The sequence below is a fragment of the Spermophilus citellus genome (assembly GCF_964194105.1).
Source record: "Spermophilus citellus genome assembly, chromosome: 2".
Taxonomy (NCBI): domain Eukaryota; kingdom Metazoa; phylum Chordata; class Mammalia; order Rodentia; family Sciuridae; genus Spermophilus; species Spermophilus citellus.
In genome coordinates this window covers 225,271,883-225,297,586 of record NC_138183.1, presented here as the reverse complement: position 1 = coordinate 225,297,586, position 25,704 = coordinate 225,271,883, and the positions used below count along the sequence as shown (strand labels likewise).

The 25,704-nt window shown below is 37.0% G+C and overlaps 1 protein-coding gene across 1 annotated transcript; it reads right to left on the bottom strand.

Annotated features, from left to right (window-relative positions):
• Window positions 1-484: 484 nt before the first annotated feature.
• PRRG4 (proline rich and Gla domain 4) lies at window positions 485-22,494 on the bottom strand. The gene is made up of 6 exons (XM_081279994.1): window positions 22,336-22,494; window positions 21,856-21,977; window positions 12,470-12,633; window positions 10,432-10,480; window positions 8,619-8,751; window positions 485-1,832 (listed from the first exon to the last, which is right to left on the bottom strand). Exons 2-6 carry the CDS (start codon window positions 21,953-21,955, stop codon window positions 1,598-1,600), a joined length of 681 nt encoding a protein of 226 aa, XP_081136120.1. The 5' UTR covers window positions 21,956-21,977; window positions 22,336-22,494; the 3' UTR covers window positions 485-1,597.
• Between the last annotated feature and the right edge of the window lie 3,210 nt (window positions 22,495-25,704).

Sequence of the window (25,704 nt, the reverse complement as noted above, 5' to 3'; positions counted from 1 at the left end):
TATACCAGAGATTTATAACTTATACTAACTTATACTCTGCTAGATTTGTGTGTGTGTGTGTGTGTGTGTGTGTGTGTGTGTGTGTGTGTATGTGTGCTGGGGATATAACTCAAGGTCTTTGGTAAATACTAAGCACAGATTCTATTTTGAACTATATCCCCTATCCACTATGCAACATTCTTAGGGAAAAACTGGTTATATACATAATTAAAATAGACATAAAGTACTGGTTAAAATTATTACATATGGTGTCTTTCTTTTGTGTTCAGACATATTAAAAGATGCAAGGGAGGAAGTGGTAGGTCCTGGGGAAATAGCTTAGTGGTAGAGCCTGTGCTTAGCATGCACAAGGCCTATCTTCAATATTCAGCACCAAAAAAAAAAAAAAAAAGACAATATATAAGGGTTTTCTGGCAAATTTAATTATTATTATTTTAATAGTTAAATACCTTTTCTAGATTCTCAAACTACTATTTATATTTTCCAGAGATTGAATGATGTAGATGTAGATTTTTTATTAATGCAGATGGGGTATCTCCTCATCAGGAATGAGGGCAATTTTATCAAGTTCTAGTCCTAGGTTAGAGGATTATTTATTTGAAACCATAACAACTTTTATAAATCCTTGCCATTGCAACGCTGTACCATATGAAGAACTAAATTGTATCAAACAGTATTTCTACTGACCCCACTCCTGATAATAAAACATGACTTATAATAAGCATTAAGAACTAATACCTGCATAATATGGTGAATAGTAGGCAATAATTTAAAATATAAAACCAGTGTTTATGTTAAGGTCACAAATTTATATTAAAATGTTGAATTCTGTGAAGTATTTCCACCTCCTCTCACAAAAAAAATCCTAATAGTGGGTTCAATATCATGACTTGGGATAAGTAATGACTAGAAATTCTTACTTTTTAAAATATTCAACAGAAGAAATCTACAACTTTTATCTGGACAAAAGATACTAACAAAGGTTTTTTTTTTTTTTTTTTTTTTTGTTTTTTGTTTTTTGTGGTGCTGGGGACTGAACCCAGGGCGTTGTGCATGTGAGGCAAATAACTCTACCAACTGAGTTAAATCTCCAGCTATTAACAAAGATTTTTGAACCTTTAAAATATACATTATTTAAAAGTGCTTTCTTATTAACTGTGAGAATTATATAATCAAATTCTGTTTCTTTTTCTCTCTCCCTTTTTTGCAGGGTGGGGAAATCTAACCCAGGGCTTCACATGTGCCAGGCAATTCTACCACTGAGTTACATACTCAGCCATTTTTTAAAATTTTGTTTTGAGATACCTCACTAACTTGCTCAGGCTGGTCTCGATCTTGTGATCCTCCTGCCTCCGCCTCCCCTGTAGCTGAGATTACACGTGTGTGTCACCATGTTGCCCTTGACGCCAAATTCTCTTATCAAGCTGATGACAATCACTTTCGGGTCCAAGATGCAAATGGAACTGTGGTGTGGTTCATAGTGCTTACTCTTCCTTTATTCTATGCAGTTTGTCATAAAGAGCTGAATCTTTTTTGGTTCAGGGAGAACAAACCATTCAAATAGCATGGATTTCTTATGCCGAAGTGCAGGGTGTTCTTAGTGAGACGGGAGTGACATAGACTTTTTAAATACCCTAAATCCTCTTGCTGGCCCAGGATATGGTGGTGGTGGTGAAACACTGTGTTTTCTGGTCAGTGCCATTGCCTGTTCATAAGAAGGCAGTCCTGTGTCCTCCAAAGAAGTTGGTGACGGTGATAAGACAGCTTCCTCAGGTCCTCTGAAAATGATGGAGGGAGTGTGTCTGCCCCTTCTGGCATAGATGGCTGGAGAACTAAACAGAGAGATCATGTTTAGGTCTAGGAAAGGCAGCATTTTTGGATTAATATGATTAATATTAAAAAATAAATATTTTCGGGGCTGGGGATATAGCTCAGGTAGAGTAGCATGCTCGCCTGGCATGCTTGAGGCACTGGGTTCAATACTCAACACCACATAAAAATAAAATAAAAGATATTGTGTCCACTTAAAGCTAAAAAAATATTAAAAAATTAAATATTTTGATAAATGTTGAACTCAATTTATTAATATAACAACTGTTTTATAGTTTACCCATGACTCTGAAAGAGTCTTGGTATAGGGAAAGACCAAGTCAGACATGGTTTGAAACTTGACAGTCATTTCATAGATATATGAATGAACTCAAACTACCTGTTTCCTCCTCTCTAACATGGGAATAGTAAAAGCTACAGCAGAATTGTTTTGTGAAAACCCAGGAGGATGTTGTATATATAGCTTCTAGCAGTGTCTGGCACACTTAGTAAGAATCCAAAATGTGTGAATTTTCTTTCACTCCCTCTTCTCTGAAAATTTTCTCAAAAGTATGATATGATGCCAAATCGAGGCTTTGTTGAGGGGGACAACTCCAAGCCAAGGAAATAAATGCCACAGAGATAATCACAATGGCTGATATCCTCCTTTGTCTTCTGTTCCCTCCTACCTGTACCTCCATACCTCCAAGACAGCAGTACTTCCTTCATGTTGCCCTCCTCCTTAAAAGTCTATCTGCAGCCTACTTGCCACCGAATCGGGTTCGGACTCCTGAGCCTCCTCTTGAAAGCCTCCCTTATTCTGGTCTTGCCCTAGTTTTTACAGTTCTCTGCTCTTGCTGAGTAATTTATTGATACTACCCTGTGTTTGCAGCAAATTCTTGGGCCCTTCTCTATGTTTTCACTGGTATTGATCCTTTTCTTAGAATTGTGTTTTCCCCTTCCACTAATCTAAGCCATATATATATATTTATTCCCCCCCCCACACACAGGAAAATAAATACATAAATGGCTTGGTTCAGTCGACCATTTTCACAAAACCTTGCCTGTCAATGGAAGTTGCAACATGGGTCTGGTGTTTTAAACCTACGGTTTTCTCTTCCCATTGTGAATTATGAAATGTAATTGAAGCATTAAGAAGTAAATCTGTTTAGATTATAAAGTTGGATGTCTATAAAGTACCCTTACATAAGTTAACCTCCTATAGTTACGGCTAATGAGATAATTAAAACTTACAGTCAATATTGACCTCTAGTCAATGTTTACACTATACTTCCCATTAAGACACAGACAATTTACAGAGAACTTTCCCAAGCTAAGTCAGCCAATTGGTTCTTTAAGACACCTTTTCCTTTTGATGGTAATAATGAGATTTGAAATTGGAGGGAAAGAGAAAAATTGCAGAAAGAAGAAAAGCAAAAGCCTGTGTAAATCTAGGAGCTGGATAATCAGCCCTTCAATAGTTGAGAGGCAACTGAGGGCTCAACACAATTCCTCCTCTGTCAGAAGTCTGGAATGCACTCATGAGAGGTCAGTCACTTGCCACATTCATCAGCTTACGATGAAGAAGTTCTGTGTGTTTGCTTACAGGGGATGGGGTAGACAGATATTTTATTCTAACAAAAATTTTCCATGTTGACTTTCAAAATTTAATACATAGAAGCAGTGCACAGTGGCTCACATCGGTAATCCTAGCTACTTAGGAGGCTGAGACAGGAGGATCAAGTTCAAGGCCATTTGGACAACTTAGGAAGACCCTGTCTCAAAATAAAAAATAAAAAGTTCTTGGGATGAAGCTCAATAGTAAAATACTCTTGGGTTCAATCTCTAGTACCAAAAAAAATAAAAATAACAAACAAACAAAAAACTATAGAAACTATGTAATGATTACATCAGTCATTAAATACTACCTAGTGTTTTCTTACACCTCATATATCTTATGTGATCAAAATCAGAAAGTATGCACTAATAATATCTTAAAACTGGAATACCATATTATGCCTCTTTTCTTCCACAAAATACAGGAACCAAGAATGGAAAAGATTTTAGAATTTTCCATTTTTTGGTATGTTTTACACAGAGGCAAATTTTTCTGACCATGATCTTTTTTAAAAAATTGTTTTTCTTTCTCAAGTATTCTCTTCCCTTCTCACTACTTTCAGCCTTGTGAAATACAGAAAGTGAACAAATGACTCTGCTAGAAGAATTTCTTGGGACAATAAATGCAAAGCACTTTAGTATTTCAAAGTTAGTATTTAAAAGAGCTCTTTAGTATTTAAAAGAGCATTTCTATTAAACCTAGCTTGAAATGTCCTCTAGAACTCAACAGTTCAGAGGATCAGACACAATGAATGAAAAATTATTTGTATACTACACTGGTATTACACTAGACTAACGTTAACTAACTTTACTTTTAAGAGGAGATATCCAGGGTTTTATATTTCACAATGACATATACAGAAGACATGCCATAATCATGCCACCACTTAACCCCCCATGTGATGCTTATTTATTTATTTATTTTAAATGAGGGTCTTACTATGTTCCCTAGGCTGGCCTTGAACCTGTAGGCTCAAGTGATCCTTCTGCCCCAATCTCTCATGTAGCTAGGACTACTAGAGCAGCACTTTGCCTAACCTCCCCATGAATTTGAATTCTTTTTCTACCCTCATGCAGGGAAAAAATTATAAATATTTCTGGGGTTTTAAAAACAAGGAACAAAATAAGGAAGACAGAATGGTATAGAAAAGTAGAAAAATAAAGCAGAGAGAAGAAATCATCAAGCACGAAGACACTGAATAATGCATGTGCTATCATAGATACCACAGACCTTGAATGATTTTTTTTTTCAGTGTTGGAGATGGAACCCAGGCCTGGCACCTGCTAGGCAAGTGCTCTACCACAGAGCCACACCCCTAGGCTGAATGCAGTTATTAAACATGAGGACATATAAGAGCTTTTCATTTAAATTTTTTTTTTTAGTTGTAGATGGACACAATACCTTTGTTTTATTTGATGTGGTGCTGAGGATCAAATCCAGTGCTTCACACATGTTAGGCAAGCGCTCTACCATGGAGCTACAACTATAGCCCCAAGAGCTTTTTTTTCCCCCCCGAAAAACATTATGAATGGGGTAGGAGAAAAGGAAAGATAGACATCAAGAAGAATCTCCAAAGACAAATTTTGCCTATGTTTTAATTAACCTGTGGATTCCCCTAGCTGGTGAAAAACCCATAGTAAATAAAATCTTGGTCAAAAGTCCTAGAAAATGAAAAGAACTTATTCATTTCCTATACACTGAATGAGGAAAATTAACATAGGTCTTCAGCTTAAAGATAGTGGCTTAAGAAAAATTAAACAATGGGCTGGGGATGTGGCTCAAGCAGTAGCGTGCTCGCCTGGCATGCGTGCGGCCCGGGTTCGATCCTCAGCACCACATACAAAGATGTTGTGTCCGCCGAGAACTAAAAAATAAATATTAAAAAGTTCTCTCTCTCTCTCTCCTCTCTCACTCTATCTTAAAAAAAAAAAAGAAAGAAAAATTAAACAAATTCTTTCTTACTTTCTCTCACTTCTGAAATTTCTACAGAATTTATAGACACAGACTTCTTAGTCCATGCCCATAGGTCATATAATGCCTCAGGGAGTTTTCCAAGAATTTCAGCGTGGGGTAGAATTACAATTTATGTTCCTTCTTTTTCTGCCCTCCTTGCTGGCTCCTCCTCTTTTTTCTGCATACTTAGTGGGGGGCATCCTGTAAGACTCTGTCTTTTCCCTTCTGTCCTTTAATTACATTCAGAGAACTTGCCTACTCTCACAACTTCAACTCGTCTCCTCTAATACATGAATCTTAATTCCAATCTGTTGCGTTAAGCTCTTACTCTTTTTTCCAGTTTTAAAAAAAATGTGGCAATACCTATTTATCATAAAATTGCCATTTTAACATTAATTTTTTTTTGTGTGTGTGATACTGGGAATTGAATTTAGGAGACCACAGAGATTGAACTCAGAGAACCACAGAGCTATATCCCTAGCCATTTTTATTTTATTTTGAGACAGAGTCTTGCTAAATTGCTGAGGCTGGCCTTGAATTTGGAATCCTGCCTCAGCCTCCTAAGTAGCTGGGATTTCAGAGGTCACCATCACACATGACATGTTAAACTTTTTTTTCTTCTTCTTATTTTTTGTAGTACTGGGATTGATCTCAGGGGCACCCTACCACTGAGCTACATCCCCAGACAAGGTCTCCTGAAATTGCCAACATTGGCTTCAAACTTGTGATTCTCCAGCCTCAGCTGGTAGAGTGCCCTGAGTTTGAGCCCCAGTGCCACAAAAAAAAAAAAAAAAAAAAAAAAAAAAAAAAAAAAAATTTAGGGAGAAATGTATCTTTTATATTTACTAATTTCATTTAGTTCTACAATGTAAAAAGTTCTTAGCTATATCCTCAACCCCTTTTTATTTTTTGTTTTGAGACAGGGTTTCACTAAAGTACCTAGGATGGTTTTGAACTTGTGATCCTCCTACCTCCACCTCCTGAGTTGCTGGAGTTACACACTGTGCCACTGTGTCCAGCTTTTCTAAAAATTAATAAAAGTAATATCTGTTGAAGAAGTTTTAAAGTAGTTTTTTTTTTTGTCTCATCTGTGTGAATCACTTTAAAAATTATTTCCATTGCTATGAAAGCATCATATTAATATTGGAGATTAGGGTCTTCAAGAAAATTTTAACATATTAATAGTGGAGATTAGGATCTTCAAGAAAACTTTTAATCCTACTTTGTGCCAAGAAAAGCACAAATTAATTGCATTATGCAATTTAATTTAATTTTTTTTCCTGTTCTGGATATCAAACATGGAACCTTGAGAAAGCTAGGTAAGTACTCTAACACTGAGCTAAACCCCCAGACCTAAAAAAGAAAACTTAAGCAGTTAAACATTTTTTGCTATTTGCTTTAATTAGCTGCTTTTTTTTTTTTTTTTTGGTACCAGGGATTGGACTCAGGGTTACTCAACCACCGAGCCACATCCCCAGCCTTATGTATTATATTTTATTTAGATATAGGGTTGCACTGAGTTGCTTAGGGCCTTGCCATTGCTGAGGCTAGCTTTGAACTCTCGATTCTCCTGTCTCACCGCCAACCCCCCCCCCCCCCCCCCCCCCCGCAAACCTCTGGGATTACAGGCATGCACCACAGCACCTGGCCTGCTTTTTTTTTTTTTTTTTAACAGTAATTGCCAATAAAATTTTAGAACCATTATATAATTACATGTTTTTAAAAAGATCTTCACCTATTTTCCAAATCCAAGAAATTTAACACTGATACCAATTTATTTTTCTGGTCCAGGATCACACATTGCATTAATCATCATATCATCTACTTCAATTTGGAACAGTTATTTTCTCAGTTTTTCTTTGTTTTTCACTACAACAACAGTGGTATTTTTGAAGATTCAGGTAAGGGAATTGTAGAATTTAAATTTGATTTGATAGGGGTTGAAACTTAGCCTTAAATTAGAAGATGAAGAATCTTGTAAAACAAACAAACAAAAAACTCTGGGGCTGGGGTTGTGGCTTAGTGGTAGAGTGCTCACCTAACATGTGTGAGGCCCTGGGTTCAATCCTCAGCACCACATAAAGATAAATAAATAAAGGTATTGTGTCCATCTACAACTAAAATGTTTTTTTAAACTGTATATTTTTTCTTTTGAAATATATAAGTAATATATTAAAAAAAAATATATATATATATACACACACACACACACAACTCTATTAGAAGAATACAGAAACAATGCTTATTTTTCTAAAAAGATAAATCAAATGACTAAGTTACCATAAAAAAGCACACTTGGTCACGATCATGAGCTTATTCATAAAATTTCTGATTGTGACTATGCATATATAAGCATCAATCCATAATAGCCTGCTTCTTCTGAATAATGTCTTCTCTACCTACTCATGCATACTTACTGGAAAGATAATCAGTGCCTCTTAGTTCAATAACAATAATGAGGTTCTATTGTACAAATAATTATGGCTTTTATGAATATTTATCAAACTTTATTAATGTGCTATTATCTTTAATTGGTAAGAATTTTGTTTTATTAATCTATACTTAATTCAAAGAATCAATAAAAAGAGTTATAAAAAGCCAGTTATTCTGTTTCTTTGTGGGAAGCCACATAGGTCTATTAAGTCTGACTCAGAATAAACTACAGAATTTTTTGCTTCAGGAAATAATGTGGGGACACAGGTGTCTGCCTCTGGCTTCGAAGGAACTACTGAAAAATCAAGGTAACATATATGACATTTCTTATATTCTTTTGAAGCATGTTAGAAATAGCATCGTTAAATTGTTACTGTGTTGCTAAATTAAGCCACCAAACAACTGTGAGACTAGAGGAGCCTGGGACATGACAATTAAATGTATTACCATGACTGGATCCAAGAGCATATTGCCAAATAGCTAGAAGAGAGGATTTGGAGCAGAAAGAGGACACTAATGGAAAAACTAGTAAAATCTAAATAAAGTCTGGAGTTTACTTAGTAGTAATACACAAATGTTGTTTTATAGTTTTGACAAACCTACTATGGTAACATGATATGGTAACAATGGGGGAAACTGGCTAAAGGATATATGGGAACTCTACTATTTTTGTAACCTTCCTGTGTATTTGAAATTATTCCAGAATATAAAGTTTATGTAACAAAATAGGCAGCTCTTTGTTTCACTTTAAAATCGCAATATAGAATGTGCAAAAATGAATCAAGTATTTTTATTTGGTACTTACCCTGGATATGGTTGCCTGTTACACTTAGTAATACAAAGATAGTAACCAAGTAATCCAAAAATAACCAAAAATACTCCAGCAGCAATTAATCCAGTCAGAAGGCCCATAACATCAATTTTCTCTCTGTTACCATCTTAAAAGAAATCATAAAAATAATATAAATACAATACTTGAAATGCATCATCTATGATTTCAACAATTTTAACACATTATTAAGCATCTAATCATTGATACTGATTTCTTTAAAAAAAAATTTTGTGCTAGAGAACCTACCTGAAAAAAATTTTAAATGATCTTTCATTTCTCTTTGTCTCTCAGTCTCTGTTTTTTCTTTTTCTTTCTTTCTTTCTTTTTTTAATGGAGATTGAACCCAGGGGTGCTTTACCAGTGAGCTACAGCCTTTTTTAAAAAAAATATTTATTTATTTATTTATTTATTTATTTATGGTACTGGTATTGAACCCAGTGGTGCTTGACCACTGAGTCATACACCAGCCCATTTAAAAAATATTTTATTTAGAGAAAGAGTCTCACTAAGTTGTTGCTTAGGGCCTAAGATGCTGAAGCTGGTTTTGAACTTGCAATCCTCCTACCTTAGCCTTTGAGCCATTGGGATTACAGGCATGTGCCACTGTGCCTGGCTTTTGTTTATTTTGTTTTTTTGGCAGTGCTGGGATAGTATCGAGGGCCTTGTACATGCTTTGTAAACATTCTACCATTGAGCTACATCTCCAGCGCCTGTTTATTTTAAATAGGTCACATTAAAATGATAACATCCAATACTAAGTGGGATAAACATTCCTTGTGCAACTACACATTTTGGTATTAACTACTAAGATACATTCATTAAGCAACTTGGTGTAGCTATACAATATAGTATTCTATAGGGTGATATTACCTGTAGAAAGAATGATATATATTTGAAAAAATGACAAAATATGTGTTTGTGTATATAAAAATCAGTCAAAAGTGGCTTGAAGAATAAAGGGGAGGGAAGAATAGGAAATCTTGGTACAAAATTATAGCAAGGAGGAATAGGTAATAAATTCTAATGTTCTGTATGGCACTGCAAGGTGACTATAGTTAATAATTTATCATATATTTTAAAATAGTTAGAAAAGAGGATTTTGAGTATTATTAATAAGAAATGACAAATGTTTGAAGTGATAGATATGCTTAATATCTTGATTTGATCATAACACATTGTAGACATGTATTAAGATATCACAGTGTATCCCAGAAATAGGTACATCAATTATGCATCAATTAAAACAATTTTAGAAGGCAGTTAAGAAAGATAAGACAAAGCATTTCCTCTTTCTAAAAGGTACTTAGTTCTACTTAACAATCTTTTTTTTTTTTTTGTCCTGGACCTGGGGATTGAATATAGCCTTTCACAAGCTATAAACCCCAGGTCTATCCAGCAATCTTAATTTTCTTAACGTTAGTATTCCATCCACCTGCAATGGTTAAAAAAAAAAAAAAAAGGAAGAAAACTTTAAAATAGTTTACTACTTGAAACCAAAAGAGTATTCTGTGCAAGTCTTGACTTAGCTGAGCTGTTTAGAACAGCTTTAAGCCCATTATCTCATTTCCCTAATATCTCACCAAACTTGATTTTCAATGTGTAAGTAGATGAATGATGAATGTAGCCTTCTCTGTCTCAGATAACCCAACATATAATTGAGAAATCTTTCTTGGATTTACAAGGTATGTACGCTGAGCAATAGCCAAACTCAAACAATGAAAACTAAAGTATATTATAATAGAGAGAGGGCAAGGAAAACATTAAATTTTATCAATTCTTACCTTACCTGATTTTGTGGCTGGTCCTTTAATTGAATATTCCTGCCAAAATGTCATCTAAGAAAAAGATAAAATTTCCAAATTTATGTAATTTATTATCATTTCATTTGCTCCCAATGACCCAAACTAGGGGTGGTAAACACTTGGCATGTGCCACAGGTAAGACACCAGCACATTCAAGCCGGAAGGTGTAACTCACTCAAATTAAAACACTATTCTCCAGGACTGTCACTGTGTCTGCTTAATTGGTTAAAGAACCAGGTCCACTCTCCACCCTCTAAACCATGCCTTGCTTTTCTCCCTTACTTGCTTGGGGCTCTCACTAAGGCATTTGAGTAAAGGCACCAAGGGTGGAGATTAAGTCAGTGAACCCATTATGGTGTTTGGAAAGGGCCTGAATTCTTATATTGTAGGGGCCCCGCAGTTTGCTAGGAGATTTTATTGAGAGGTATTTATTGACTTGGAAAGACATCCCTGAGACAGTTTAAGTTCCATGGTACTTGAAAGAATAGAAGTAAATTTTAAGGAACCAGGGGTTGGGGTTGTGGCTCAGTGGTAGAGCACTTGCCTAGCACGCATGAGGCCCTGGGTTCGATCCTCAGCACCACATAAAAATAAATATACAAAGTAAAGGTATTGTGTATAACTAAAAAATAAACATTAAAAAAATAAATAAATTTTTAAGGAAGCAGGATAAAATTAGAAAATGGGTTTAAAATCCCAACAGGCACAACTGTAAAGCATATTCTTTGTTTTCCCACTTTAACAGATGTGGTAAATACTTACAGGAAATGGGAGGCTGGGCACAATTATAGAAGAATAAAGAATAAGGTTTTATTGCTCCCTGTCTTTGAAGGATACCTTGGGAGGTTCTTATTGAGTAAAAAAAAAATAACACAAATGCTTGAGGAAGAGGAAAAAGAGCTGGGGTTATTTAACCTACAAAAGTAAAGAATTAACATTCCTTAAGATAACAGGCACAGTATTATCTATGTTATCAAGATTAACAGAGAAGATTATTTTTTGTACCATAGATTGAATGCCAGGGTGCTCTACCACTGGACTATACCCTCAGCCCTTTTTGTTATTTATTTATTAAACTCTTTTGGTACTAGATTGAACTCAGGGACCCTTTACAACTGAGCTATGACCCTATCGCTATTTTGAGAGGGGGTCTTACTAAATTGCTGAGGGTCTCTCTAGATTGCTGAGGATGGCCTCAAATTTGCAATACTCCTGCCTCAGCCTCCCAAGTGGCTGGAATTACAGGCTCAGGCCATCCTGCCCAGCTTTTTAAAAATTTTCACTCAGGGTCTTGCTAAATTGCCAAGACTGGCTTTCAACTTGGAATCTCTTGCCTCAGTTTCCCAAGTTGCTGAAATTATAGGTGAATGCCACTGTGCCCACATTACAGATAGGATTTAATTATATTTTAAGGTGGAATTTCTAAAAAGATTTCCTTTAAATTACACAGATAAACAAAAAATAAACTCCTGAATGCAGGGGCTACATATTATGTATCCTCAGTGCTAACGAAACATCTGGTATGTAGTAGAATGTTAATAAATACTAATCAAAAAAGAGTAAGATATCTAGGGAAAAGTTCTAAGTTTTAAATAACTGAAGTTTGAGTCAGAGCACTAACTCAAGTAATATCTTTTTTTTGTTTGTTTTCGGGTGCTGGGATTGAATTCAGAGCCTTGTGGTTGCTAGGCAAGTACTCAGCACTGAGATATCATTCCCAGCCCTCAAATAATATCTTGAAGTTTAATTCACTCCACTCTGAGATTGTTATTGAGTATAATAGACATTAAACACACAAAAATCACAGCATAGCCCATAACCTGCTAATTACTATAAACCCAGGTAATTAAGTATAAAGTCAAGTCTCAATAGGGTAATTAGCATTTTAAGGAAGTAGAAAGAGATAATAGGTATACAACCTTGATTTTGTTTAAAGCATAAAATCTATAATGACTGAAAGTGCTACTTTCATAAGTACAGTTTAATAACTTTCCAGTTAATTAACATCATCAACCAAATTACCGTTTTATCGTCATCCACGAAAATTTCTCTGGCTTCCTCATAATTACAAAGTTCTTCAATGCATTCTCTTTCTAGGTCACCAGGAGTGAAAAGCTCCAAATCAAATCTGTTATATAGGAGGCGGCGATGTATGAAAAAGTTTGCTTCTTCTTTTGATGTAAAAACTAATGAAGGAACAAAAAAAGATTTCAGACATTGATAAGCATAAGGCAGAAAATTTCTGTTTCAATTGTAGAAAAGTAAAGAGATCTCTTCTGTGTTTAAATTATACCAAATTTCTTGTATGGCTTTAAAAATCTGACTTTAAAAAAACAGCACCAGTAAGAATGATTTCTGATAAATATGAAATATAAAAACTAACATGATTCCAGAAAATACTTGGCTTAGTAATATCCAAAATTATTAGTATAAATGAAAATTATTCAAATATCACTTTTCCCTTCACACAATTATTTTCCAATAAATGACAGATCACATTATTCTATTTCCAAAGGCTGGTTCCCCTATTATCTTGATTAAGAAAAATTAGTGGGGTATAATAGACAAAGTAATAGACTGAGAGTGGGAAGACAGATTCTTGGTTTTGATTGGTTTGAGCTTTTGGCTTTGTATACTGGGATTAGGCATTTATATCTCTGGGCTGGCATTTCCTCATTTGCAAAATTGGGAATTGAATTAAATAATCACGATACCTTTTAAGTTCTAAAATTATAAATTAATACTTTTATCTTTACTCCTTATTCAAGCTTATATTAAATCTTATAAAATTATGGACTTCTAAGTTATTAAAATAAGTTAATTATATGATTAATTAAAAGACATTCAGCTTCTGCCAAAGGAGTGACTCCTTTTACCCCACCCCAAAATATGTCTGCAGTGCCTTTGGGGACACCATCTATATTTGCAGGGAAGGTCAATAGTAAACATAAAGGTCAAAGCACAGATTGACACAAAACCAGAACATTCCATCATGGTAGCATTTTCAAAACTCACAAACTTTAAACTCATTCTGGAGTCAACCAAACAAGGTTCAAGTGATTTTTGTTCCAGATCATATTACCTAGACTGGAATTCAGAAATTTCTAACAACTACATCAAAATGATTAAAAGAACTTAAAAGTGATGACACTTCTCAAAGCTAACCATTACCACAGGAAGAATATATTAAAGTGGGCAGTCAGAAGATAGTTCCTGAGAAAGCATGGTCTGGAAAACCAATATTAATTTGTGAGTGACCTTAGGTAGGCCATTGATTCTTATCCTTTTGAGAATGGTCATATCTTGCCCTTATTATTTTTCTACAAATTAATTTTCTATCCAAACAGGTCTGAATCTTCTGGAGATATTTTGTTCAATACAGTAGACACTGGCCATTTATGGCTACTGAGTACTTCAAAAGTGGCTAGTCCTGCTGGGTGTGCATGCCTATAAATTCCAGCTACTCAGGAGGCTGAAGCAGGTAGATCACAAGTTTGAGGACAGTCTCAGCAAATTATGAGACCCCGTCTCAAAATAAAAAATAAAAAGGACTGAGGATGTAGCATAGTGGTAGAATATTCCTGGGTTCAATTCCTAATACCAGAGGGGACAAAAAAGACAGTCTGAATTGACATGTGATTTAAGTATAAATACAAAGAGGATTTCAAAGACTTACTGGGGTAAAAAAAAAAAAAAGGAATGAAATATCTCAATATTGCTTACACTTTGAAATAACATTTTAGATATTGGGTTAAATTAAATACATTATTAGATTTATGTCATCTATTTCTTTTACTTTTAAAAAGGTGTCTATTAGAAATTTTAAAATTATTTATGTGGTTCACATTGTATTTATTTTGGCCAAGCACTATTCTGGTGTGTCAATTTCTATGTTATAAGTAACATATGGCTATTGGAACTAAGGGGGAAGCTAGGCTCGAATAATGGGTTTTATTCTAAAAGTGAAACAGACTCCCACTGAAAATAAGGGCAACTTCCTCATACTGAGAAATAAAAATTCCAAATTATTTTAACTTCTAAACTTCTTCATACTAAAATAAAGGCTGAAGAGTTGCCCATTACCTCCAGACACCAAGGAAGCCAAGATTGATGAGTTCCCCTTTAACTTAAATCTATATGTTTATTTCCTGCCCTATGTCCCACTTTACCTCCTCTTCTTTTATTTTTTTAATTATTATTATTTTTTAGTTGTAGATGGACACAATACCTTTATTTTATTTTATTTATTTTTAAAATTTTTGTGTGGTGCCAGGGATCAAACCCAGTGCCTCATGCATGCTAGGCAAGCGCTCCACCACTGAGCCATAACCCTGGCCCACCTCTTCTTTTATAAAAGCTTTCCTTGCCCTTGAGTTCTCTGAAGATGGTGATTTGAGAGTAAATCCCCTCTATTTTCCTTCAAAGCTGGCTTAGAATAAACCTATTTTTCCTGTCAGTTTGATTCCCAGGTGTTTGTGGAGCATGAGTGGTAAATAGTAGTTTCTTGCCCCAGAATGGTAATGGAAGGGGGATGGAGGGGTTAGTGTGATTAAATAATTCCGTTCTTTCTCCTTTGTCTTCTTGTAGATTTTATGTGTTCAGCAATGAAAGCACAGAATGAAAAATTTCCAAGCCTCTCAACCCTCATTGGAACTCCTACAATGGAATTCTAGCGGTCTCCTTGCTCCTCTGTATACAGTTGTTAAAACAATAGCCAGAGACATCTATCAATCTAGATTGATGGATCAATCAATCTTATTGGCGATTGATCCCAGTGCCTCTCTAACCACTGAATTACATGTCCACCTCACCTCTTTTTATTTTTTATTTTGAGACAGGGTCTTGCTAAATTGCCCATGCTGGCCCGAAACTTGTGATCTTCCTGCCTTAGCCTCCTAAGTAGCTGAGATTATAGGTGTGGACCACTGCACCTGGCTAGAGAATCCTTTTAAGAGACATAGTTTGACCTTTTTTTTTTTTGTCTTTTTTTTCTATCTTTTGAATGTTTTTTATTAGAGCATTATAATGACACATAGTATTTGTGTTCATCCTAACAAATCATACATACATGGAATTTGCTTACAGTTCATGTTTTTCCCCCTTTTATCCCCTTCTCCCTCGCTCTATTTTCCTTTTGCACTCTTGGTCTTTCATTCATTTATTAATTAAATGATTGATTGATTGATTGATTGATTTTGGGGGCACTGGGAATTGAACCCAGGAATTCTTAACCACTGAGCCACATCCCTAGCCCTTTTTATTATTTATTTATTTTAAAATTGGCAATTTAGTTAAAACTTTTCAAAGTCACAAAATAGTAAAAGGAAAGATCAAAAGAAGACAGCTATAAACATATTACAGAGTACCTCTCAGAACCTGGCTGAGCCAAGTGCTCTGGCATATGACTGTCACTTTTCTCACCCCAGGCCACTCCCAGGGTTCCTCTAGTGCTGGCCCTAATGGAAGGCTCTGCTGCCCCAAGAGAGCGTTCTGCTGGCCTGCAGAAACTTCTGGGAGCAGTGGGCATTTTCACTATGGTTCCATGGGTGTACACATTTGTCAAAACCAACCTACATGCTTAAATTTAATGTTCATTTTCTTTTCTTTTTTTTTAATTAGCTACACATGACATTACAATGATCTTGGCAATTCATACATTTGAATCATTGGGGTATAATTTCTCATTTTTCTGATTGTACAGATTGCAGAATCACACTGGTCATAGAGTCACCTATATACATACAGCAATCATAATGTCTATTCTATTCTGCTGCCCTTCCTATCCTCCCTACTTCTCCTCTCCCCTCCCATCATTTCTCTCTATCCAATCTAATGTGACACACTTTTTTTTTCTTTTTCTCATCACAACATCATACATGTATTCTGTATAATGATGAGGGTCTCCTTCCATCTTCTGTGCAACTCCCCTTCTCCCTCTTTTTCCCTCCCACCTCTCTTCCCTATTTAGTGGTAGTCGTCTTCTCATGCTCTTCCTCCCTATCCCATTTTGAGTCACCCCGCTTATATCAGAGAAGACATTTGGCATTTGTTTTTTAGGGATTGGCTAACTTCACTTAGCATAATCTGCTCTAATGCCATCCATTTACCTGCAAATGCCACAATCTTGTTATTTTTTAGTGCTGAGTAATATTTCATTGTGTATAAATGCCACATTTTTTAAATCCATTCATCTATTGAAGGGCATCTAAGTTGGTTCCACTAATGTTCATTTTCTTTAAAAATATTTTTTTTAATTGTAGATGGACACAATACCTCTATTTTATTTATTTACTGTTTATTTATTTATTTAAAAACTCATTAAGTGATATAATTTTTGTGAATTTTTGTATCTCTGTTTCATATTACAATAACATTTAAAAGATTGCAAATATTTATGTGTATACATTAACTCTCTTTAATGTCTATATTTGCCTGGTTAACATTTTATGATGAAGAGAATCCATAACATAACATTAATAATACTAATAATCACTGCCATCTGTTAATTATTCTATGTGCCTGATGCTGTGTGCCAAAGCTTGAGGTATTCCTTCAGGCAAAAAGCTTATAACCATAAATCCTATTTATCCAGTTATTTTCCAGCCAGCCAAGAACCCCATACTTTATTCTGTGTCTATTTTATTTATTTTATTTTTATGTGATGCTGAGGATGACAGAACCCAGTGCCTCACATTTGCAAGGCAAGTGCTCTACCACTGAGCTAAAACCCAGCCCCTAATTTTGTCTTTTAATAATTCTGTTTAAAAAATATTATGGTGTATAAAAAGCCCAACCCTTTGGGGTTGGAGTAGTGGCTCAGTGGTAGAACACTTGCCTGGCATGTGTGAGGCCCTGGGTTTGAACCTCAGCACCACATATAAATAAATAAAATAAAATAAAAAATCCATTGACAACTAAAAAAAAAAAAGGCCCATTCCTTTTTAAATTTTCTATTTTGAGACAAGGTCTTGCTAAATTGCTAAAGCTGGCTTTGAACTTATGATCTTCCTGCCTTAGCCTCCCCAGCTGCTGGGATTACAGTCATATGCCACAGCACTTGGCTCTTCTATTTATTTTTGATTGGCTCTTTCTACTTATATGTAAAGGTGACATTCCCTGTGGTATATTAATATATGCACACAGAATGATTTTGTGTGTGTGTGTGTGCTGGGAATCAAACCCAGGGCCTTGTGCAGCAAGGTAAACATTCTTCCAACTGAGCTATATCCCCAGCCCCACATAGCATGATTTAAAAATTTTTTTAAATATTTATTTTTCAGTTGTAGTTGGACACAATACTTATTTTTAATGTGGTGCTGAGGATCTAACCCGGGACCTCGAATGGGCTAGGCAAGCTTTCTATCATTGAGCCACGACCCAACCCTGATTTTTAAAAATTTATTCCACATCTCCTGTTCCTCCTCTCTCCCTTGCAGTTTCCTACTCTACTGGTTCCTAGAGCTTTATAATATCTGATCCTCCCTGCTTTGTTTCCTTTATTTTGCTCCTTCTTCCATATACAAACACTCAACCCTCTACTTTGCTTTTAAAAAACCTAAAGACAATCTTGCCTCCCACAGAATAAAAGCCAAAGCCCTTACAATGGCCTAAGGCCCTATGCAATCAGAGCCTCAAGCTGTTTCCCCTCTGACCTTATCTTCTACCACTTTCCCTCAAGTATTCTGTGGTTATCACTCCATGCTGGCTTCCAGCACACTTGGTTCTCTCCTGCCTTTGTTCTTGCTCTTTTCTTTGAATAGATTTTTTTTTCTTTCAGTTTGCCCTCACACCTCAGAATTTTGTTCACTGTTACCTTGAATCCCCATCCCTATCCACCTACCTCAGAAACTCCCTGTCCATATTCTGCTTTTCTCCATAGTATTAGCACCATCTGGTGTTCTATGCGCTTCACTAGTGCTATACTCTGTTCTAATGTTATAGTTCTAGTGCTATACTCTGTTAGCACTCTGTTCTCCCCAGAGATGTAGGTGCCTGGCACATAGAAGGTACCCCCCCCCCAAATAGGATCAACAAACTCAGATTTCCTATTGTGGGGAGAAACTCTTGGACCTAAACTCAACTAATGGAAACAATTCATAGATATAATCTGGTATTACTCAACTTGGATAGGTTTAAAGTATTAGATAAGTGAAGAAGCAACTCACAGCTTGCTCAACTTGGTTATATTTACTGCATAGAATCTAATTTCAGAAAGGAGAATAAGAAATCTACTACTATATTGCTCCTTTTCGGAAATGTCCTGATCTTTGCCCTTTTTTTTTTTCCTCCCCCAGTACAGGGGATTGAACCCAGGGTCTCATACATGCTAGGCAAGTGTTCTACCACTGAGCTACATCCACAGCCTTTTTTATTTTGAGGAAGGGTCTCAATAAATTAACCAAGCTGGCCTTGAATTTGTAATCCTCCTTTCTCAGCCTTGAGTAGCTGGGATTACAGGTGTGTGACCCTTGCCCAGCTAGAGCTATTTTTAAACTTGAAAATAAAACAAAAACGAGAGTGCCATAGACATTTTAATTTCTCTTTAAATTATATTTATACCAATGTGATGAATGTATTTATGATTAATCAAAATATTATTGTTAATACTGTATTAACTGTGTCTTCTGGGGGGCTGATATTTGCCACTTCCTTGTGTGAAAGTACTGTTTCTGTCAGTGGCTAAACTTAGAGTTCACTTTCAGTATCAGGTCAAATTTTTTCCTACATCAGGAGAAATAATGTTCTTTGTCATTTGGAGTCTAAGTAACCCTTGAATTTGTTTCTAATTGGAAAGAAGAAAACTTCCCTACCCCTGGAGTGCCCTTGGCTCCAAGTGAGAACCCCTATTCTCTCCTTGACTGCAGCTGAATGAAGTACTGGTCTTTTGCATCTGCTTTCTTAGGATTCTCTTCCCTTCTCTGTTTCTCATATATTAGACTCTCCTAAGAGACTGTCTATGCATTTCACTGTTATAAATCCCTCCACCCAAATATTCCACTTCTCTTCATCTCTTCTATCACCCCATGTTTTCTAAATAAGTTCCTTTTAAGTGATTTCATCTCCATTCTAGGAATTTATTAGAATTTAGCTGGAGGAACCTGTCCCCTGCTTTTCAGTTGTAGTAGTACTCCTTTATTGACAAATTTACTTTTTACAGTTTCAGTTTACTAGGATCAACCATGGCCTGAAAATATTAAATGGATAATTCCGGAAATAGACAATTTCTAAGTTATCTGTCACTGTGGGTTCAATGATGAAATCTCCCCCTCTTGCTCAGTCTTGCCCAGAATTTGAATCATCCTTTGTTTAGAGTGTCTACACTGTATACATTACCTGCCCATTAGTAACTTAGTAGCCATCTTGGTTTTCAGATCAACTCTTGTGGTATGCAGTGCTGACATACAGGGTTCAGTACTGAGATTTCAAGCATCTACTGGAAGTTTCGGAATGTATCAGGGCAGAGAAAGGGAGACTCCTCTAGCCTTCACACCTCCATTTATTATGTCCTGTTTTAGATGGAAAGCACTCTCTGTGTATCATACAACTCTTTCCTAGAGCAAGGTTACTGCTTTTCACTCCCAGGGTTCTCTGTCTCTACTTCTGTTACAAAGCTTTTGGAGATTATCTGTTTATAACCTGCCTCCCCCACCAGACGAAGAAGGTATCCATGGCAGGGATTACAGTACTTCATTTCTATATCTCCAGCACCTAGCATAGGGCCTGGTGTACTATGTATTCATAATGTAGTTGTCTTTTCAAATATTTAGGATCCCCCATTTTCATTTCCCATAGACATCTGTAGTTCTCCACACTCAAATATGATTTCTAAATTCCTTCCATAATTTTGATGGCCTTCGAAGTGACTTTTATGCATAGTCATGTGAATGAATGGATACTCTCATAATCATTCTGGGGTGTATCATCTGGTCCTACTGAGTATAGGCCATCAACTTTATATATGGATGGACTTACATATGGTGTGACTTAGAGAGTACCAAGAAGAATCTCTTTCTTTCCAAAATCTTTCCCTATCCCATCAGCTAGCCTATTCAAGTGCCTAGAATTTTGTCATTAAAATGTTATTCCTTTAGGTTAAAGGATTGCCCTATCTTAACACACACACACACACACACACACACAACTGTATTATTAATAAGACAGGAACAGATCCTTCTCAAATGAAAATAAGTTGCAGGGGAGGGGAGGGGGGATAGTAGGGGATAGGAAAGGTAGCAGAATACAACAATTACTAATAGGGCATTATGTAAAATTGTGGATGTGTAACCGACGTGATTCTGCAATCTGCATTTGGGGTAAAATTGGGGGTTCATAACCCACTTCAATCTAATGTATGAAATATGATATGTCAAGAGCTTTGTAATGTTGTGAACAACCAATAAAATAAAATAAAATAAAATAAGTTGCAAGTAGGACCTGATGAGATGTGATAAGGGACAAGAATATGTGGAATAGTACATAGTGCTGGCACTGGGTGGGGAAGCACAATGATTATACAAGGAGAAGGATGCTGACACCCAGAGGAATTTTTTTTTTCTTTTCTGGTTTTGCTAGGTTAGGCTTTTAACCTGGCAAGAACTAATCTGATTATGGCGAAACTAAAATGCAGACTTCTAGGTTAGGGAGCACCAAATCTAATCTCTCAACCACCTGCCTTTATCTAGACAATTACACGTTTGAAAGAAGGAAAGGACTTGGGATATCATTCTGTCCCATCATTTTACAGAGGAAGATATTCAAGTCCAAAGGGATTAAGTGCTTTGCTCAGGATCTCATAACAAGTCCAGACAAGGTGGCTGAGGGAGAGTGGCATAGTGGTAGAGTGCTTGCCTACCCTGCATGAGGCCCTGCATTCTATCCCCAGAGTGCAAAAACAAGTCCCGACTAAAGCCTGGACTCTCTGTCCACCTTTCCTAGAAGAACAAATAATTGTGCTTTTTATAATTGCCATATAGCTTGGGGCTGGGGTTGTGGCTCAATGGTAGAGCGCTCGCCTAGCATGCATGAGGCACTGGGTTTGATCCTTAGCCTCACATAAATATAAAATAAAGATACTGTGTCAACCTAAATCTAAAAAAAATAAATATTAAAAAATTTGACAGGTAGCTTCATCTAGGAAAAGGAGAGTTAAAATAGGCTTTCCATTTAGTTAACCGCAAACCACGTCTTAAAACATATATTTATCAAAGGAAACATACATTTGTATACACTTTAAAGAACATGAAAACCCACATTACCAAATAAGCCACAGATTAAACTAAAGGATAGTTTAATACTTCCAAGGTTCGAGGGGCCATGTAATTTCAAGCACCACACTTTCTCGTTAGAGATCTGTAATATGCAGCTCCAGTTTCCAGGAGGGTTTTCTCGGAAATTGCGGTCATTCTTACCTTCTCCGGCATGCCTCGTATCCTTTAGACTTCTTGTGCAATGAGGAAATGCGAAGATAACTACGGGCAGTTGGCTGAGTAGAATCAGAAGTGTAAACATAGTCTGGCAACTGTCAAACAAACTAAACAAATAAAAAACAAACAAACAAAAAAAAAACACATAAAAAAAGCCCCAAGCTCAGCACTTCAAGTTTCAGTGGCAAGTGAGTCACCGACCTGTTGTACTCAAAGCCACCGCGCGACTGCGCCCCACGCGCAGTTTCGGTCGTCCGGACCCTACGCCCTCCGGGAAAGTGCCCCTGCTGGGAGTGCCTGGAGATAAATGCTGCGCCCTATAATTCTCGAAGGGCAAACAGGACCCTTGCCCGGACAACCCCTCCGCTTTGCATTGGAATCCGCCAGGTGGGTTCAGCCCCGGCACCTGTAGCTCCCCGGGTAACCTCTCCCCCGCTCCCCAACCCCCGTCTCCGGGCCCCGCACCTGTATTCCCCGGCACATGTTCCAACAGTCTCGGGGCCAGAGCCCTGTTGCTTGGTGGTCCCTGAGATCTCTAGACCCTCTGTCTCTGGCGCCCTCTTAAATCTCGGCGACACTCCGACTCTCGCTCTCCACGGTGCCCGAGTGGCCCCAGCGACTACACAGAGGAGGCGCCTAGGGTGCGCGGAGGAGCGTTGTGGGTGGGGAAATTTGCGCGCCGCGAGTTCTTGCGTAGGCCCTGGGAGGCCGCCGACGCAGCAGAGGAAAAGCGAAGATGCGTCTACCTGGGGAGCACCTGGCTGCGCCCCGCCTCCCGGGGCTGGCTTACCTGCGGAGGGCGGGTCTCCGGTTGGCGTCTCCAAGGACTCGACGCTGCGCTCTCAGCAGCTGCAGCTTCTGTTCCGAGCCCTGGGCGAGCCGGGTCTCTGCTGCCCCTGTGGCCCCGCCTTGGCGGCGCGGGTGGGAACTTTGGGACTTGTTTCTAGACTCTGTCCTGTGTGGAAATGCAGGAGAGCATTTTCGTTCCCAGCGCTAAACAGAAACGGCCGCAGGGCGTCAGGAGGCTTATCACTTTGGGTTGCATTAAGCTAGAGTTCGTGGTTACCTTAGGTTAACTGTTCTCAAAGGGTGGTAAAGGGACGAGGACAAAATATTCATTAGAGGAAATAGTTTGTTAGTGATATGAAAGGAGAAGTGACCTTAAAATTAATAGATTATTTTAGTTCTCAAATACTGGTTCTCCTTTCAAGCGATCTCCAGGATCAAAATTATTTCCACTGTGGTATCAACATGATTTGCATTTTCACTTTCGAGAGTGTACAATGGAAATTTCCAGAGCCTATTTGACATGTGATGACATATCACTGCTAATTAAAATAACTGGAGGTATAGCAGTTTCTGTAAGGGTAGGTTTAAAGTATCAATATGTATATTTTATGGGGAGATTTATGAAACTCGTAGAAATTAATAAAATTTGCTTGTTCTCAGTACTTCTGTACTTTTTGTTAGCTACCTTTGGCCAAATCTACCAGAATAGCTATAACTTTATTATTCTTAGATAATTATCTTGAACTTTTCACAGACTTTATGTTAAAACACAACGAATAAGTATACTTCGTTGTCTTGATCCAAAATGATATTCTGGAAACTTCTCTGTTTTAAAATGTTATATGGTATCATTAGATGTAATTTACATAAGTAAAAGAGTTTGAAGACAACCTGAGATCAAAGAGTTTGGGGGGCTCAGCGGTAGGCAAGACCCTGGATTCCATCCTCAGCATCACATAAAAATAAATACGTGAAATAAAGATGTTGTGTCCAACTACAACTAAAAAATAAAATATTTTTTTTTTTTTAAAGAGAGAGTGAGAGAGGAGAGAGAGTGAGAGAGAGAGAATTTTTAATATTTATTTTTTAGTTCTCGGCGGACACAACATCTTTGTTGGTATGTGGTGCTGAGGATCGAACCCGGGCCGCTCGCATGCCAGGCGAGCACGCTACTGCTTGAGCCACATCCCCAGCCCCAAAAATAAAATATTTTTAAAAAAAGAGTTTGGGAACTACTGTATAAGGGAATGAAGACAGCAGGTGGACAGAGAACTTAGGGTAGGTGGTGTTTGCATCATTCCTTGTCCAAATAACATACCTAACATTCTTTGAAACGTTATTTAAGATTCCATTCTTGGGACAAAGTGGCCTGGCATCTGCTGAAGTCCCCCCCCCCCTCAACCTTTGCCTTTATCTAAAATCTTTTATTAATTCTATTTTCACCATTTTTTTCTCCTCACAAAGTCTTTTATGATTTAGATACAAAGTGTCCCTCAAAGACTCACTTGAGGGCTTGGTCCTCAATGCATCAATGTTTAGATGTGGGAATTTGGGGAAGTGATTGAATCATGAGGACTCTGACCTCATCAGTAGATTAATCCATTGAGAGATTCATAGCTTAATGAACTATTGGGAAGTGATGGAAACTATAGGAGGTGGGACTTAGTCAGAGGGAGTGGTCCTTGGGGGTGTGCCCTTGGGGACTATATCTTCTCCTTAGCCCCTTCCTCTTTGTCCACTTCCTCTTTGCCAAGATGTGAGCAGCTTTCCTTTCTATGCTCTTTGCCTTAATATTAGGCTTCACTTCCGGTCTAGAGCAACAGAGCCAGCCAAACATGGACTGAAACCTCTGAAACTGTGAGCCATAATAAACTTTTTCCTACTTTAAGTTGTTTTTCTCTGGTATTTTGTCAGAGTGGTGAAAAACTGACTAACACTAAGGTTATTGTCTATTTTATTACAGTTATTGAGAATCAACTGAATTCTTCCTAAGTTTTCTAAAGAAATTTTGATTTCACTTTTCTTTTTCCTTCCCTAAATTTTTTCTTTCTCACTTTTAATATGTCCTCCTTGTGGTCTAACTTGTTTCAGTGTTAGATTCTTCTTTCCTTCTAATTTAGGCAATTGGGATCAGACTGTGAAGAGGCTAGAAATGATTTATTGTGGTTAAACACAAGAATAGGAAACATCTTCATTAGAACACCTATTCTTCTATTTAATCATTTATTTAGTCAATGCACAGAACATAAGCCCTAAGTATAGAGAGATAAATGCGACAGCCTCCATTCCAGAAAACTGACTCTGGCTGGGCTCTGTATCTAAGAATATGGGCCTGTAAAGTTCCTTTTTAGGGCAAAAAAAAAAAATGACTTATTCATTTTTGCATTCTCCACCATGGCCAACAGAGTGCCTTCTACATTGTTGATGCTCAAAACATTTTTGTTGGGTGGGTACAATTTATTTTCAGGTAGGAAAAGTGCTTCACACTGTTTTTTGGGGATCAAATGGTCAGATGCCTCATGCTACGGAATCAGCAGATGTGAACTTTGATGACATTCCTTGGTAGAATGAGTTCACCCACATATCTAGATATTTGGAACAAACAAATGAGGCTTTGTGTTCACATCAAATATCAGAGCTTATAGACTGAGAGGGGAGGCAGATAAAAAAGTGAAAGTGTTTATCAGTGGTAAATTGCTTCCTCCATGTTACCCTACAATATGGTTCCTAAAGAATGTTACAGTGTTTGGCAGGATGCACACAAACATCAGCCATTATGGAGCTGAACGATATTTTGAGGATAATTGACAAAAAGAAAAAAGAGAATAGCCAGCAACAACAGTGCCCAAGACTTTGATTTCTTTTGTTGTTTACTTGCTGCATTCATTTCCTTATTTTGTACCTTTTATTTTTTAAAATTATTTATTTTTTAAACATTTATTTTTTAGTTGTAGGTGAACACAATACCTTTATTTTATTTTTACGTGGTGCTGAGGATTGAACCTAGTGTCTAATGCATGCTAGGCAAGGGCTCTACCTCTGAGC

Bases quoted from the DNA above. Each gene is read 5' to 3' on its own strand.
- PRRG4 (XM_081279994.1), bottom strand. From the start codon at position 21,955: ATGTTTACACTTCTGATTCTACTCAGCCAACTGCCCGTAGTTATCTTC. The intron at 8,752-10,431 runs GTAAGGTAAGAA...ATTTCTTTTAAG, and splicing joins AGGACCAGCCACAAAATCAG to ATGGTAACAGAGAGAAAATT. The intron at 1,833-8,618 runs GTAAGTACCAAA...CTCTCTGTTTAG, and splicing joins AACAGGCAACCATATCCAGG to TTCTCCAGCCATCTATGCCA.